Source organism: Cygnus atratus, chromosome 8 (assembly GCF_013377495.2).
Source record: "Cygnus atratus isolate AKBS03 ecotype Queensland, Australia chromosome 8, CAtr_DNAZoo_HiC_assembly, whole genome shotgun sequence".
In the NCBI taxonomy this organism is placed as follows: Eukaryota; Metazoa; Chordata; class Aves; order Anseriformes; family Anatidae; genus Cygnus; species Cygnus atratus.
The window spans coordinates 5316612-5334302 of NC_066369.1; the positions used below are offsets into that span (position 1 = coordinate 5316612).

At 38.1% G+C, this 17691-nt stretch overlaps 1 protein-coding gene across 3 annotated transcripts in view; it reads left to right on the forward strand.

The window, feature by feature from the left end:
* Positions 1–17691, forward strand: part of NTNG1 (netrin G1) — a 156387-nt gene that overhangs the window by 90171 nt on the left and 48525 nt on the right. For all 3 annotated transcript variants that reach the window (XM_035538041.2, XM_035538039.2, XM_035538040.2), the window contains exons 4-5: positions 5450–5622; positions 14849–14875. In XM_035538041.2, coding sequence (XP_035393934.1) covers positions 5450–5622; positions 14849–14875 — 200 coding nt within the window. The remainder of the gene's footprint in view (positions 1–5449; positions 5623–14848; positions 14876–17691) is intronic.

Genomic DNA, 17691 nt, shown 5'->3' on the forward strand with positions numbered 1-17691 from the left:
GTATTTCTAGCAGTGAAAATCCCAGGGTTCTGAGGTTAGGGGATTAGTTCCTCAGCTACTATAGTTAATGAAGTTATACTTTGCAGTAGTAGCAGAAAATATGCTATCTTTGATTTTAAGATTATCGTAAGCACCTGGAGAATAAGTGTACAGCAGGAGAACCCTCAACTGACATTGGAGCCTACGCAGCCTCTCTCTTCAGAAGAGCAGGGCTCCGGTGCTTGGGGCTGTCTGTCTGCAAGTGGCCGGGGGAAGGAGCGGCGAGACCAGAAGCACTGGCCCCGCTAGCATTGGCCTTCAAAAGGAAAGCAGCGAGTATCCACCAGGCGTGTACTCATCAGTTACAGGCTGAGACGTGGATCGATCAGAAGTGATCATGCAGTTCGTGTTCGTATTGACCAGCATTTAACTTGACGGTAGCTCCCATTTAAATAATCAGAACTTACCAAAACGTTCACTAGCGTGTGAACACAATAAATCATATAAAGGCGTAAATATTTAAATTCAGCACTTGCGTGCTCTTATTGTTGGGCTGGCTCAGCGCAAACAGTGGGCAATTCCATGCCCTGCATGTTATATTTTCTGTATGAGTCTTAGGAAGTTCTCACTCCTATGGGAAAGGGAATTATGCTGCTCTTTTGGACTTTGTTTTCTTTTTTAATTTCAAGCTCTCTAAACTGCTTGGAAGTAGGCCACTGAGAAAGCAAAGCAAAGCAAACATGCTCTCCGAGTCTGGGTTTTGCTGCTCCCCACTAGATACATTAAACTCATCTGAGGAAGAATAAGAAGCTATTTTCCCCAATTTTCCATACTGCCTGTGGGAATCTAATTCAATTTCCTCCCAAATTTAGCAAAGAAAACAGTAAAGAACAAAGTTGAAGAGGCTTCTGTAAATCTCTGGATTCTAAGGTACTGAGGTGCTGTAGGATTACTGAGCACAGGTTAAACTTCTTTTCCAGACACAAAGCTACTTACAGATTTAAGAAGCTTAAAAACCTGATCCAACATTAGTCCTTGATTTGCAAATGAAAAAGTAGTATATCTACCTATACAAAGTTATACTTGTTATTACTGATTTTTTTTATCCCTTATTATTGATGTAGCCCCATTCCACAAAGGAATCTTAGTTTCAGTGGGAGATTATGACGTATTAGTTAAATTCATGGAAAAAGACTGGCAACCAAATGCCTTTCAAAAAATAAACAAGTGAAACAAAGGACACACATTTCATTACTCTCATTAAGCATCTACAGTATAGCAGCAGACTACAGAGGCCTTATCCATAACTTCCAGAAAAAAAAGATGTAGTTCCTTTTTGGTCTTTTATTCTGCAGAGCATCATGGACCTGACATATTCATATGGCTCAAAAACACTGAATAAAAACCAGAATTGACTTTTCTGCTTCACACGAGTTGGAACATTTGTTCAGCAGACCTACTTAAAGCCAGCAACCCAGGCCATTTTCTGATTGCCACCTGGCCTTACTTGTTTTGACCCTTTTAGCTCAGAACTCCCTGAGATGGCTAGTCCCCGCAGAGAGCACTGGTAGCCTAGATTGCAGTAATTATCTGTTACCTCTTTTATGTGTGTGTTCTCACTGTCTATTCCTCCGTCCTCGCAGAAATAAATTGGCCAGCAATCATTGTATTTCTTCACAATAGCACCCTTTGTACTTGTTTTCATCCCCACAAAATCTGCTTCAATAGTAAAGCCGTGTAGACTTTTATTAAGCTTTGGAAATCAGGATAAGGACTGGCATGCTTTGTGTTTTTTTTGACATGACATGGAAAAATCCTATGATGTAATGGGTGATAATGAATAACAGTATTCAACAGACGTGAGGTTTCCGAGACTAAGTGATCCCTCTATGAAAAGATGTTCCACTTGTTATGAGAGATTTAAAGGGAAAACAGTTTTATGTATGTATTTTCATGTTGTTTTCCTTCTACATTCAACAGTACAAGAATTTTGGCACTTACCTGTACGGACAGTTTCTCAAGTTATGACAAGTTTGCCTCATAAAGTGACAAAGAAAATACTTAAATAAAAAACCACCCTAGATGTAAATCTCAAAAGAAAAATAATTCAGATCCAAAGCTGTCTTTATCCCAACTATTTCATGATGTTTTAAAGGTGCATATATTTTAACTTCTGCTTTCTTAATCTATCAAGAGGACGATATCTCTCTTCCTCTTTCATTGCTGAGGCATCACTTAAAATGTATTTACAACATAGAATTTCTGTCTTTGGCTAAATCATATTAGAAAGCTGGATCCCACTGGTGAAGCTGCTTCAAGGTCATTAGTAACCTTGAGAGGGATAATGTAGGCGACAGCATTAACACCTTTGATGTCATGCTCAAAACAGCCCGGTCCTTTAGGACAACCAACAAGGTGCTGCAAGTAGCTGCTAGCACTGAGGAGCTCACTAAGGTGACTTCATTGCTAAGACTGTTTTCAAATGCCTACTGTAGGCAGTGCCTCCCAGTATTAAACCTGTGGGGATGGTCATGTGCACACCACCCTGCGTGGGCAGTCATCAAGAGCAAACACGCCAAATCTTGTGCAAGTTCTTAAATTGGTGCAGAGAGCTGACCCATGGCATGTAACAATTAAGAATCCATATAGAGGGCTTGCAAGTGTGTTTTAAGACTATTTTTTAAACTTTAGCTATGACCTAGAATGATCCAAAAATGTATCTAAGTGAGGAACATATGGCTAGCTTTAAAAAAAAAAAAAAAAATGTATCAGAGCTTCTCTTGTCTTTCTTTCTCATGAATGATCCCTTCAACATAAATGATCCCCTCATGTGCCCCCCAGTCTGTTGGTTGGCACTCACATGCAAGTGAATCAGCACACTATTAGCAATTACCTTGGCGATATTTACAGCATTTTAATGTCAGTTGTCTATATGTAAATAGAATCTGTGAGGAACGCAGCGCGCCCAGGGCTCCTGCTCCCACTAAAACAGAACTGTTCCTTGAACACGCCAGAATGCTTCCTACACCTTATATAACTGCCAAAAATATCATTTAAATTGCTTTATGACAAAATAATGAGTCTGTCAAAGATGAGTGGTCAGAAAAACAAATTTGTTCTCCTACACAATTAGAGTTTATAGTGTTGGACAGCAATATCAATCTCCAGTGATTCAAAATTGGATTTGCACGTTGGAGGGAAATGTAACCAGGCTGCCTAGGCAGGAAACATTCTCACAGGTTGAACTGGAAAAATGGAAATCAGATGAGTAGTAGAAACATCAGGATGAAAGTTTCCAAACAGAGAAGTGTTGTGGGGACTTGGTGTTCACTTTCACAAGCTCAGCACAAAGCAGCTCCCACAAATATTAAAAAAAAAAAAAAAAGTCTAGAAAAAACTCACCAGACTTAACAGCCACCATTCCCTTCAGGCAGACAGCTGTCTCAAGGCCTGTATCCCCCCATAGGTAACCTAGCTGCACAAGGGTAGTAGGGTCAGCTCCTCAGGAACAAAGTAGAAGCAGAGCAAACAGACTTTGTACAGGATTTTCTGATACAACCGATTTACTTTCACGTGCTTGTTAAAAGAGCCATGTACATTGACACCAGTTAGCAGATGTATCTACACTTATTTTCCCCCACCTCAGTTTCCTCACCAGTATGCAGCAGTCTTCCAGAGCCCTAGGAACTTCAGCTTTCCCTCAGCATTTCTTTCTGCCTAGATCAGTTTGCTGTCTCAGAGCGATGTCCCTCCAACAAACCAGAAATCCCCCCCTGCAAGAAAGCAAATTGGTTCCTGTCTCTCACTTATTTCAGTGGTTACACACTCACTGCTTTTTTCTCCTCTGACCCCTTAGGTTATTTTGTGTTATCATGATTGTGTGTATCTTCGGTTTAGGAGTCTTCTATTGTCATCTTCCTATGCACAGAAAAACAACCCATCACTTTTCTTAATAGCAGTGCCATTTAACAAAAATTTAGATCTCTATATAACAGGGCATATCTCATACACTGATTTCCAGACAGGTATCTTTTGTTCTCCAGTGGCTAATCATGGAAAATTTACTTCACAATTGATGCAAGTCTTTAAACAACAGCATTTTGGAAACAATATAAAAACGAAGCACACTTTCTTTTGTCTGGTGTGTCTAATATGTTTTGGTAATTTCCATTTGAACAGTGCCAATCCTGTTTTTCTTTAGAATGAGTGTTGCTCAAATAGGAGCAGTTCCATCTGCCTCATTCCTAGCACCGAAGAGAATACTACACCATCTACTGTATTACAGATTCTTGTAGATTTTCTTCAGCAGCCACTTATGACAACTGCAAGTTTGTTTTACCCTGGGGATATATATATATGTGACCAGTTGCTTCAGGTCATATTCCTTGCAAATGGAAGTCAGCTTGACAGCTGTTAATTTGCACTTGGCCATTCCATGTGTTGTTTTGCTCTAATTATTGGTCAGTGTACGGAACAGGTGACAAATGCCCACACGAGAACCCTTTAAATCACTACATGTACAATCATTAGGAAAACAAACAGCCAGAGTCATTAAATACCAGTTTTCTCTCCAGCCCCAAACAGAAACAGATTTTAGCCATTGCTGACACTTATTGGAAAGGTATAGGAAAAAAAAGTAACAAAACCTTGCTGTTTATGAAGCTAGTTTTCCCATTCTGTACGTGTCCTAGTTTCAGGCAAAGAGAGGAATGTAAGGAAATACAGTTGTTCAAGGAACAGATGCAGAATCTCATTTATCTAATGATTTTGCACAAGGTTTGATTAGGTGTTATTTCCTGAGTTAAACTAAAACAATACATCTACTAAAATATTTCCCCCAACCTTCAGCTACTACAATTATATCAAATTAGAACAGGGGAAAAAAATTGCTTTCTGAGCAAGACATTCTTGTCCAGCAAGTGCTGGCAAAACACCATTACACTGAGCTTAGATTTCTCAAGGTTCCCTTCTACTGAAGTGTGCCGTTGTAGAGGATATTTAATTCAAGTCTGTTTTCTCAGACTCCCAGGGCCTAATTCAGATCTTAATTTGGGCCAGAGTCTCTAAGGACACAAACAGAGAACTTGTTTTTATCCATGAGTAGCAAGTAACGCCTGAATTTTTGCAAGATTGTAGACCTGTCTGTAGTGAAAATTATGAATAATTTAGTTGATCTCAGTGGAGCTGCGTTAGTGAAAACAAGAGAAGATTCAGCATCTTGGAGTCTTGGTGAAATTAGTGCTGTTAGACCTGTGTGAGTTGAAGATAATATAACATGCTGTTTGAGCAATGTGTTGTGAAACAAGCTAAAACAATCATAAGTCGCTATGCCGAGAAGCAGAGTGGTTGCCATAGAGTGTGCTGTAGTAAAACTTAATCTCAACTTAAACACAGCTCTAAATAATATCCTACTTCTAAACCCAGCTCTAAATAATATCCTACTTCTTTTATTTTTGCCTTTTAAAAATAGGTGTAAGTGCAACCTTCACGCTACTGGCTGTAAAGAAGAAAACAAAAGACTACTTTGTGAATGTGAGCATAACACAACTGGCCCAGACTGTGGAAAATGCAAGAAGAATTACCAGGGCCGACCGTGGAGCCCTGGTTCTTATCTGCCTATACCTAAGGGCACTGCTAATATCTGTAAGTAGCTTTGTATAATAAGAATATTTCATTATTAAAGTTCTGCCCATATCATGACTCTGAAGGAAGATTAATTTGGGGAAAAGTTTGTCCTTCTTTTATGACATAATATGTATAATTTGACAAAGTTAAGAGCACGTTAATTGTAAGCATGCATCATCTGTGCTATTATGTGCTTGTAAATATTTTGCATGAGAACTGCATGCTTGCATCCGTGGACAAATCCCTGGACACTGCATGGAAAGGGCTAAGGAATGAAAAATGGTACCCTTCACATAAAGAGCACACACGGGGGAGGGAAAACAGTGGGAATACCTGCCATACTGCTCCAGCTGAGAGCTCACCAGCTCTCCACCCATAGATCTTTATTGCCTCTGGATTCAAAGCAACCTCAGCTCAATGCATCAGACGAGGTCATTACTGAAATTTTGTCCGTTTAAGAAAATTTAAAAAAATCAGACTAAATCCTTGCTATTAATAACTAGATCTAAAGGTTGATAAGGAAGTTTGTACCTGATGTTGACCTGCAGTCCAGATTCACATGCAATCTTGTTAATCTCTGTGTTTAATGGGGAAAGTGAGGGCGAAAACTGGATTTTTATATCTGCCTGTTTCCAACTAATACCCATTAAACAATGTGCATACTCACCATTCCACACATACTATTCCAGAACTCTTTCATATCATCCAAAGGAAGTTATTGGCAGCTGCATTTCCTCGTCCTGGACAAGATTAAGTCAAACAGAACACGATGCTGAAAGAGAGGTTGTGACGACAAGTATCAGCATCAGTTCTTCCCTTCATGCATGTATGATATACACAATGATTCAGATCCTCCTAGCCTGAGTAAGACTCAAATTCCTTTGAAGAAAGCATTAAAGATGATGATAAATCATCAAACCTTTTGACAGAACTTACTAGCTTCTTTTAAGAAAAAAGTCCAGATTTTTGCTATGATTAAAAGCAAAACATTCATTTCTAGAATATTAGAATATAAAAATTTACAGAAAAGTTACGTAGCAGAAAGAGATATGTACTGCATTGAATGAAAACTTTAAAACCAGAAGCAATGTGCAGTGCTCAGAATGTTATCTAAGACTTCAAAGCAGCAGCTGTGAGGAATCAAGACTCAAAAATGAGTATCACAGGAAGCAGGACCTCATAAAGTTAAATGTGAGAGTAATAAACCAAGTAAAAAACCGTGAAGTGTGGAGGTATGAAATTAAGATAAAATTCATACTGAGTAGAAAAAATGAAATTTCAAAAGCAGAGGAAGAACATTTTGTAAGAGAATTTACTTTTCCCCATGTTATAAAAAGTGAACATTGCCCACAGAATTAATCCTTTAAAGTTATGTTTGGAAAAAATGGGGAGATTTACCAGCTTGAATTTATTTTTATATATATTTGTATACATACACATCTTTATGTACATATACATACCATGTATATAAACATACATGTACATACATGTATATATATCATGCAGTTGCTACCCAGAAATCATCTAAACAGGGCACTAAATACATCTGAACATGAAAATGACGATCTTTCTAAATGCAGCTTGCTATGTCAGTTACATCATTTTAAATCAGCTGAGATTATACCAAAAGAAAGAGTAGGATTAGAGTACATTGAAAGGCTGCCTGACACTTTTTTAAAAAAACTTTCAACTCTATTGAGTTCCATCAAAATCCAAACCTGTAGCAAATAAAAGGAAGGTTTTTTTTTTTTCTGTTGAATATTATCATTATTATTGTTAATATAGCATCATGAAAGTGTAACCTTATTTGGGCTGACCAAAGTGCTCCTCATGCCTCAAATACTGACTTCAGCAGTGCTCACCAGTAGCAATTTATGGAAAACTGGAAGAAGCAGGTGAAGTTAGAAGGATTTCCTGTTTGCCTTCCCAGTTCCGAGCTGTAACATGGCTTTCTGAGCTGGAGCCTCCTGTGGTGCTGAGGAGAGAGAGAGACAGCCGTCATAAGTTTGATCTCAGTGACATCTTATGGCAACACACTTCACATTTTAAAGACACGAGTGAAGTGTATTTCCTTTTGGTTGCTTTCAATGTTTTTATTTGGTTAAGCCTGTACCTCCCTAGGAAGAAACAGGGGATAATACAACCATTTTTACATCCGTTATACCATTTACAGCTATATAGACTTGGCAAAGTCTGATCTTGTCACATATAAAAGCCACGCCACATTTCTGGTTACCTGTGCTGTTCCTGCTCTCTTCTGATTCTATGATGTCATTTTTGGAATTGGCAAGGCTAAAACTGCACACCATGTTCTAGACATGAGCACAACATGGATCTTTTACAGTGGCATAAAAACGCGTGTGCTTTGTGTTTTGTTATTACACGGATCAGCCCTTGAGTCCTTTTTAAGAACTGGTGTCATGGCGACAACATTTCTTCTGGCATCAAGGCTGACATAAGTGACAGGTTGTGTTACAGTTGTTCATTCAGAAATGTCATATTTGAGTTCCTTGAAATCACTGTTTGGGTGAATACTACCACATACCAATTCTTATTGTTCAATATTACTTTTGTCTTCTAAAACACCTTCAGGTGATGGGAGACATTTGGAATCTTCCTCAATTTGTGACAGTCTCTCTAACCTTCTTTGTTGCGAACATCAATGCACACAATTAATTTTGCATTCAGTATTTTTATACCTTGATTGCCTGTCTACCCAATCATCTCTTTGTGAAGCCTCCTGCTTCTGATGTGTTTATTTTAACATACACAAAAAAAAACCACTTTTATGTCTGCAGCAAGTTTATTCTTAAAACACTGTGGTTTATATTTAACTTGACATAATTTTATGCTTTTTTTCCCTATCTTTCTCAATTGATCTAACTTACACTTTTGAGGTGTGTCTTTCTGAAGTCTTCTACATTCTGCCAGTTAGGTTGGGTTTGTTTTGTTTTTAGTATAGTTCATTTTTATAAATTTTTTTTTTTTAATTGGTTATACATAATTATTCTGAGTCTTCCATACACTTTTACTTGTATCTATGCTATCTGCGTTACATTTTTTAAGCTGTTCATTTCAATTTCCTTTTACCTCACTTCCTCATTTTTATCTGCTCTCTCTCTGAAAGTGAAATATTACTGCAGTGGGTTTTTTTTTTTGGTCCTATTCCTTCTCAACAGCTGTGTTCGCTCACTCCAGAAGTGGTTCTCTGATAACTGCTTCTTGAATCAGGTCCCATGCACTACTAAGAACTAAATAAGCTTCTCTCGTGGGTTTTCTGATCACTCGCTACAAGCAGCAATCATTCCTGATATGCAAAAGCTGCATTTCTTTTGTCACTTTCTGATTTAATCCAGCATTAGTTGCAGTATCTGAATGTTTGCATTATTCTGTAATCTCTCTGCATAGGCAATGTAATTTCACTTACGCTGTTGGGTTTATGTCACCACCCCCATCATGTGATCAGTAACGTAGCCCTAGCACTACACTCTCCCTAGTTAGCCACAACTTCTGTAAACATTTTTGGAAACATACCGGTAGAATTAACTTCCTTATCTGTCTTGACTCTAAAGTTCCCTTGATATTGTACTTCAGTTCCCTGGGGACACTCTGCATAATTGGTGCTCCAGTACTACAGTACTACTTTTGACTCTTTTCCTTCCTCCAAATTTCGGAGTCAACCTTTTCCATCTAAGACCAAAATATTTTTAATTTTGAATGGATTTAAAGGTGGGTTGTTGTTTCTTTGTTTGTTTTGGTTTGTTTTCTGTATGAGCAATTAAATAAGATACAGTTAAAATGTAGGTACATAAATGAAACAGTCAGAAAACTCTGTTTTCACAAAATAAAAAGATCATTTCTCTAGAGGTTTGCTGATTTGGAGGAATTTGCTCACATTCAACAGGAAGCCTAATGACTGTTGCAAAATCTTTCCAAATTGGATCTTTTTTCCACTGTTCTGCTTCTGCCAATAAGAGTTCATCATACCTCTTCAAGCTACAGCTCATGAAATACAAAATCATTCTAGATTATATTCTAGTCATAGTCTAAAACTTGATATAAAGCTGTTATCTATATCCTTCTCATCTTCAGTCAACACAAGTTATACAGGAGAATGCAAAGCATTTTTTCTCTGCTTTGCTTGTGAAAGACATCAAATACTCTGTTGTTTACTGGTACTAACAATATTTCCACATTTGTCTACTGCATAGCATTTATTTTATATTTTTCACTCTATCTTATTGACTATTTTGTGATTACATTTATTCCCTTGTGCTGCCACATTCTACGGATAGTTCGTTCGGCAATATGTTTTGACACTCAAAGTGAACTTATTGAATTTCTCTGTACTTGGTATTACAAGATAGCTTTTCTCCTCAGCAGTCATATGTGTCTGACAGCACTAGCCCTTTTCTTCCTCCTGTTGTTTAGATCATCTCTGGCACTTATGTTCTTTGCTCCATCAGACAGAGCTGTCCAAGACCGTGCTGGGCTCCCATCCATCAATGCCTGCTCGCTTTTTGTCAGTCCCTCCACAACCAATAACCTGTACCAGAAGTGTCTGACACTGAGCTAAAAAATGCCTCCCAGCTGCTACATGACTTTCCTAATACATAGTTCAACACGAAACAAAGGATTGACCAGGACATAAGGAACATTGGTGGGTTTTTTTCAGTCAACAGTTAGGCAGATAGTCTCAATCAGATAACTGAATTTCTCCTGCAGCAAGTCCCCCTCTGATAGCACAGCCGCTGTCTCAGCAGCATGGCCTTAATCCTCCCTGAATGGGAAAAGACTTACAAGGCACCACTGCAGCACAGCTGCCACAGAAACAGATTATGGCCAAAAAAAAAAAAGGCACTTGAATTATTGCACTGATTACCCTCATCTGTGTTTGTAGTTTTCTCCATGAATATTCGATGACACAAAGCCATCTTGAAGGACCAGCATAAATGAAGTTGGCGAGGAGATTGCATGATGGCAGACTTGCTAATCAGACTTGCTAAATCAGTCTCCATAACATGTATCCCTATAACTGAAAAGTTCATGGATCCAGCTGTCTTTTGAAAGCAGACTCACAATGTAGATCAGTCCCATTTTCTAAGCATCCCATTCTCTCAAGCAACTGGCAGCACCCTTCCAGTGCCTACTTTCATGAAAGAGGGAAAGGAGGTGGTCCCATGCGATCTCAATTTAGAGGAATGGGACATGCTTAAGAGGTAAAATGTTGCTCCTTGACAATTTTGATAACATCTTTCAGACAGAGGATGGAAGTCAGGAATGTAATAAGTTTCAAAACAGCAAAGCCTTTTGCTATTCTCATATTGCTTATTAATTTTGGCTCATGAAGCTTATAGAAGGTGTAAAGCCACAGGAGGATGTCACACACAAGCTGTATGAGGCTGGGAAATTTGCTAGTGGGGGCAAAACTGTAGTATGTTTGCGTAGGAAAACTGAGGAAGACAGAAGTGTCAAGAAAACCTGCAACTGATAAAATGACTTGCCTCGTACTATGCATCCACTGCAACAGTCAGCAGCACATTGCAGGTATATACCTAAAACACAATGCACAACAAAAATTCATGCAAAATTTCCTAAGAATTGTGTCTATCACTGTGTACAGCCCTTTGCCTGAATACAAGTTTGACAGCATGCAAGAAGTTTACTCCTGGGATCATAATCACTCCCTTTGAGGGATTACAAGATGCTAGGTTCCTCCAGCTGCTCAGGGCTTTAAATTGCTACAGAATTCAGAACTTCTAAAATTGATGTTGACGATCTACTATTGCAATCATGCTTCAGTGGAGGATTTGCAAAGGGAAGGAAGACTCACTGCAGGGAGTGCTGTCATGCGGCAGCACAGACAGATATTCCAGCAAAAAGAATCGGAGATGGCATTAACAGCCCTGCTCTAACTCTTTCCTATGGAATCCAACTCTGGATTTTTCTCCTGTTTAAGAGTCAAAATGTGTGATTGTAGAATGCATTTACAAGAACATCTCTTTTGTCAGAAAAGCTCTTACACAGCTTTGATCAGCTGTGAGTCCAGTTAATAAGTCCAAACTTGCACTGCATTATCTACTATTGTATCCTGCCATGCCTCCATAACAGGCAGCCTTAATTCTCAGTCTCCAGGCTGTGTTCACCTAGCCTGGATAATTCACTGAGCTCTTGGTGACACTCATTCCCTGCAAACATGAGCTGCAAGCCAGGTGTAGTGCTTTGATAGCAGCAAGAGCCTGTCCCTGGCTCCCTGTCGTACGGCAGGTGCACATACAGCTTGTGATGAAGAAGAGGCAGAGGAGCCCATGGGAAAGACAGTAGCCAAGATCGAGTTACCAGAATAATTCCATCCCAAACACTCTCTGTGCCCAGGAAGACATGCAGCCTGGCTGCATTAACTGCTCCACTGGCAGGAAGCATGCACACACGTTGAAGACCAAGGAGACAGGAGGAGCTGCAGCACATGACCTGCCATCGAACAGAAAGCAGCGTGGCCCTTCTCACTGACACCATTCTTTTGTGTTATGCATTTCATACTGACGTGATCTGCACAAGAAATCAAAAACCTGCTTTCTTTGCAAGCATCCAATTTGTGGTGTTTTTTTTTTCCTCCTTTCTCAATAGAGTCATCTACATGGTGACTAATAGCTAAAACAACCCCTCTCTTGATAAAGGGGAAACAAGAAAATTACAAGGCAGATGCAAAAGACCATATGCAAGGAAAACACCATTTTTTTTTCTCTCAAGTAAAGCGAACATATTTAGATGCACTTACTGTGAACATGTAATATACCGAACTACCACCCCCAAATTAAGTTAAAAATAATAAATAGTACTGAAGACATGTTCACCCTGAAATGTTTGCCATTTCAGGGGCAGGAGCTACCCCTGAACTTAGCATGCTTTACTCACTCTTTCCTCAGTATAGGACTCCATTACAATTAATAACCATCCTGGTGATTCCACGTGGAAGAAAATTTAGATGGAACATTGCTTTGGTTTGGGTATACTCAAGATACATAAACGCAGTCACTCAGTTTTATTTATTTAGCGGTATGTGCCCGGTTCAGCTCTCTCTGTAATGTGCTCCCACCATGAAGCAGCATGCTATTCAAGGTTAGTCTCCAAAGGGAGGGGTAAGTGGTATTAACAAAAATCAAGCTGGTTACAGAAGATCACACAAACATGGAAACTCTGTACGGAAATAGCAAAAGAGCTTTCAAACAGAACCTGAAGACAACTTAGCAAGGTTAATGCAGAGCCCTTCAGGCAAGCAGGCTTCTTATTCTCATTTTTCTCTGCCCAGGAAGCATTTACCACTATGAATTCATTGAAAATTTTCAAATAGAGTAAAAGGAGGAGAGCAGACTTGCAGGAAAACCTCTCCTTTTGCTACAGTCTGTTCAGGACAGAAAGGAAAGGGTATTTGTGTATGTGTGTAGGCGAGAAAGAGGTTTGAGGCGGGGGAGTATACCCGAAGGAAATACAAATACAAATTCACAGTGGAAGTGGAAGTGTGAGAACACAGGATCTGTACTTCATCTAATATTTTTGCAGTTTCCATCAGTGTATAAAGGAAAACGAATCCTGCTAATTTAAAACAGCTACAACGACTTGTAAAAAAATGAAACAAGTTGCTGTTGAAACTTTGGAGAAAAATGTTTGAAAATTGATTGTCTTTCTGACAATTAGGGCAAAGGGACAGAAGTTGTCTCACATTAACTGAAAATGACAATAATGAAATAAGCACTTTTTGTTGCATTTAGAACAAAACCCATGTTGTTCTATTATGATGGCATCCTTATTTAGCTTCTAATACTTACTGCATGATTCTAAAATTCTGCAAAATACAAGTTAATCTCAGCAGAAATAGACAAAGTTTAGAAACAGCCTCTGAATGTGGGGCTCAGTCAGCCAGCACTAGGTGCTACCCCCAGTGCAGTGCCTGGGTGTAAAACCAAGGCGTTGCCATTCCAACGCATGCCCCAGGACTGATGTGGTGAAACACCAAAGATCTATTTATGTCCACCATTCTACATATGCAATTGCTTCAGCATTGTCCTTGCCATGCCACGGTTTCAAAACGATCCCAACTTGACTCCACCACCTTGCTTACACTGAGTATCATTTATCTGTAAGACATGGCTTTGCTCCAGCATGCTTAACTGCAGAACAAGGTCCATACCGTCTCTAAGACAGAACTTCAAGATAGATTTTGAAAGAAGTATAGCAGATGTTTAATGGAGAAACACACAGATTTCTGCAGTAAAATGCATATCATTAAAGTCAGTAAAACTTACAAAAGGAAAACTGTATTTAACTGAGAGGATGTAAACATCCAGGGCTTAAGTACTGATCTGCAATTTAACCCTGGAAACTAGGAACAGCACCAGTAGCAATATCATTTAATCTAAAGAAAATAGCATTTCAGGAAATATTTCATGTCCACATTTTTGAACATGAAGCTAGACACCTTTCAGGGCAGACATGACCTCAAGCTACGCATCTGGACTACATCAAGCAACATGAGATCCCATATTGCTAATTTAGCAGAGGAGTTTTACTCCTAAGCAGTCCCACCTCTTCTGGTAAATCTCACCTGCCTCTGGAATGGTTTCCTTGCATTAATTCAGCTTAGGAATTGAAATGAAAGCAGGGAAAAAAAAATCAATGATAGGTTTAGTCAATATGACCAACCTAATGCATTAGATTGTTTTGCTCAATTACATTTCTTTTCCATAACTTAATTTAAGTAACCATCAGGTAAAAGATGAAAAAAATAGCTATATACAGTTAATGCAACAGAAGGTATCAACTGATTTAAGCAGCTGGCCAAAGCAGTTAGCAATGCATTTATTCCTTGGTTAAATTATTTTCCTAGATCTGCATAATACATGCATGACTGATATTTTTATCTAAAGCATTAAACCTAATGCCTGGTTAGTTCAAATACAAAACTGTTCTGAACACATTCATGAAGTTCAGAGACCTGGTATAGGTCCCAGAAATATCCATCTGTCAAGACATTTTAGTGGTCCCTGCAGTCTCATACTGAAAAATCTAAAGACTCTGCATTTTGAAAGGGCTGGATGCATATTGGTAATTGCTTGGTTTTAACTATCCATTGATACAATATTCTGAAAATTAGGAGAAAACTGTTTTCAGAATTTTAGGTGCAATAGTGTTGCTGACTACAGCAAAAAGCTAACAACACCTTTTCATTATTTCTTTTTCTCTACAGGTATACCCAGTATTTCCAGTATTGGTAGTAAGTAATAAAAACAGTATCGTTTTGCATTGTCATTCAACTTCTTGGATCTTATTTCCCAACATCCATTTCTGTTGTAGATAATGTTTCTCTGAAATGTGCTCTACAGTGAAGGGGCTATGTATTGGTTTACATTAACACATAACCATATTATGTGGTCAGAGAGAATGTCACTCCTGACAACACATATGCTTTCAGCCACAGATTTTCTGATCTGTTCTGATAAGCAGATGAAAGTTGAGTACTATAAAGCTGAGTGCTATACAGAGAATTAAGACCCTATTCTACAGAAAATATTTGTTGAATATATTTTGTATTAAAAAAAAAAAGTGCTTGCTAATAACAGAGAAGTATAGGACCATTAATTGTCATGTATATATGCATGCTTAAATTCAAAGAGCAAACAGAAGAATTTATAAAAACACTTCTAATTTTTATGCAGTAGCTTAGCAGTTGCAGTGTACCTGTTGGAATCTTTGCATTACCTCCATTGCCCTTTGAACTGAGCTTTCCTGCACAGAGCAAATAGAAGTGCAGAAAAAACACTTGCAATAACACTGCTTTTCTGTATGTTTTTAAAGCAATAAAATATTACACTTCAACTATGACAAAACCATAATGCTGTAAAGAACTGGTATATCAATGAAATAGATTATTCATTATGCAAGAACACTTAAAGGAAGAGCATGGTAACTCAGCTCTGAGTCTCAGCTGAGTTCCACAGCAGAGAAGTGCGTGTTAGCTGCTTACAAATAAAGCACGGAGGTAAAAATGGTATCCTGCTGAGGCTGACAGAATATTCCCCTCAGCTTTGCAGAGACTTCAGATAGAACTTGTGTGATGCAGGACTATCACAATGATAAAATACCACAATAGTAAAATACAATTTGCCATACCTGATATCCAGCTGAAAAATCTTCCACTAATTTGGGTAAAAGTGCCTTGCTTCTTATGATGCACGGCCAGGTCTGTCAATTTATAAATAACTCAGTTTACTGAAGCTCATGAACAGCACTGATTTGTTAAACTCTAGACAGCAAGTTAAAGGTCATCAAAATTATCCTGCTTATAAATAAGAACAGTGCTAACAGCTGAATGCCATGACATGTGTTTTGTAGTTTTAAATAGCAAAACAGCATCAATGACAAGGACCTGCAAATGAAAGCCTTCAATTCTAATAATTTTCCTCCTTTAGTATCTCCTTTGATATTAGCATGAATGCAAATGCATAAAGATATGCTATTTTCAAAACCTTGAGTTTATATACATATTTTACAACCCAAAACAATGAACTAAATGAAAAAGAAAAGCTTATGTCAGTGTTATCAGGAATATCCTGCTATGAATAACAGAAATGGGATGAATGGGAAAATAGGTCTTTGAAGTATGGTTGTGCTATAGTTTCTTAGTATCTTGTTGCATGGACTATATGGTTGTTTTCACTTCACACTCCATACAGCCTTTGTCACCACATTTACCATTTCTGAGCATCAGCAGATGTTGGCCTTTGAAAACTTAATAGGGAAACTCAAATGCCTTTTAAACAATGGTGACCTGAAAGGATGCAATGTTGACCTCTTTGTGTTTTACACTGGGGTGATTAGTACCATTTATCTATTAATAATGGAGAAAATCCTGTTTGACATGCCATAGGAAATACAAGAATTACTTCAAGTCTATGCTTTATCTTAAATACTCTGTAAACATCTTGGAGTAATATGTGGTAGAATTCAACAAATTTATTTGCCTACCTGGAAAGGATGAAGCATGAGCATCTCTTCATGAGCACAAGTAAATACTGATAATCTGCTTGTTTTTTTCATGCTTTATTTCTTAAATAGCTCAGGGGAAAAATAGCTCTTCTTGCACAATGTTTTGAACATCTTTCCTATAGGATAGAAATAGCAGAATTATCAGTTAAACAAGGATAGAAACCATGAATTTATCCTGGTCTCTAAAAGAATTTAACAAAAGTACAATTAATACATAAAACCAAACAAGATTAATTAGTTGTGGCTGCTTTAATGGATTCTGCATGATTTTTTCTTTTGTCTATATTAATACAATATTTGTGTTCATATCAGCAGTGCTCCTCCCCACCTGAGGGCAGGAAGTTATTCTCAGGAGATACAGTTGAGGTTTTATTTTGCCTGACAGCGAACAGTACTATGGGGGTATTGGCTTTTCTGTGCTTCGAGCTTTTCCTCGTATGTAAGACAGGGACAGGAAGGAGGGAAGGAATAAACACTAAACTGCCAGCATACAAATAACATGCCATTGCAACCAATGTTCATTAGACACTCTTAAGACTGCAATGAAAGCATGCCCAAGAGAAATAAAATATATTTAACTGCATGCATATATACGTATCATTCTGGATCAAAAAATCATTCTGAATACAAAGGATCTTGTATTAAAGCAGCTCATCATTAAAGTTTGAGCACAAAGAAAGAGTGGTCATTAAGTAAACATCCTTTCTGATCATCTAGAAAAAAATAAATCAGAGCTTTCCCATTAAGGTCATTTGTACCTGCTGTTGTCTATCAATTGAGTAATAGGTTCTCCTGTCATTTCCAGCATTCTTGATTCTAGCACTGGCCCTTTCAACATTTTTCAGCCATGTTTGAAAAAATACTGGTGAGAGTGTTAGCAATTAATGAGTCCCAAAACCATTTCATAATTTCAGCTTTTATGATCAACAGTGCTTACATACGGTATTTTAATATTCTGAGAACTGCATTGTTTTAGTTGCTAAAATAATCATTGTATAATTTCACATAGACCAACACATCAAAGTATTCGTTATTGTGACCACA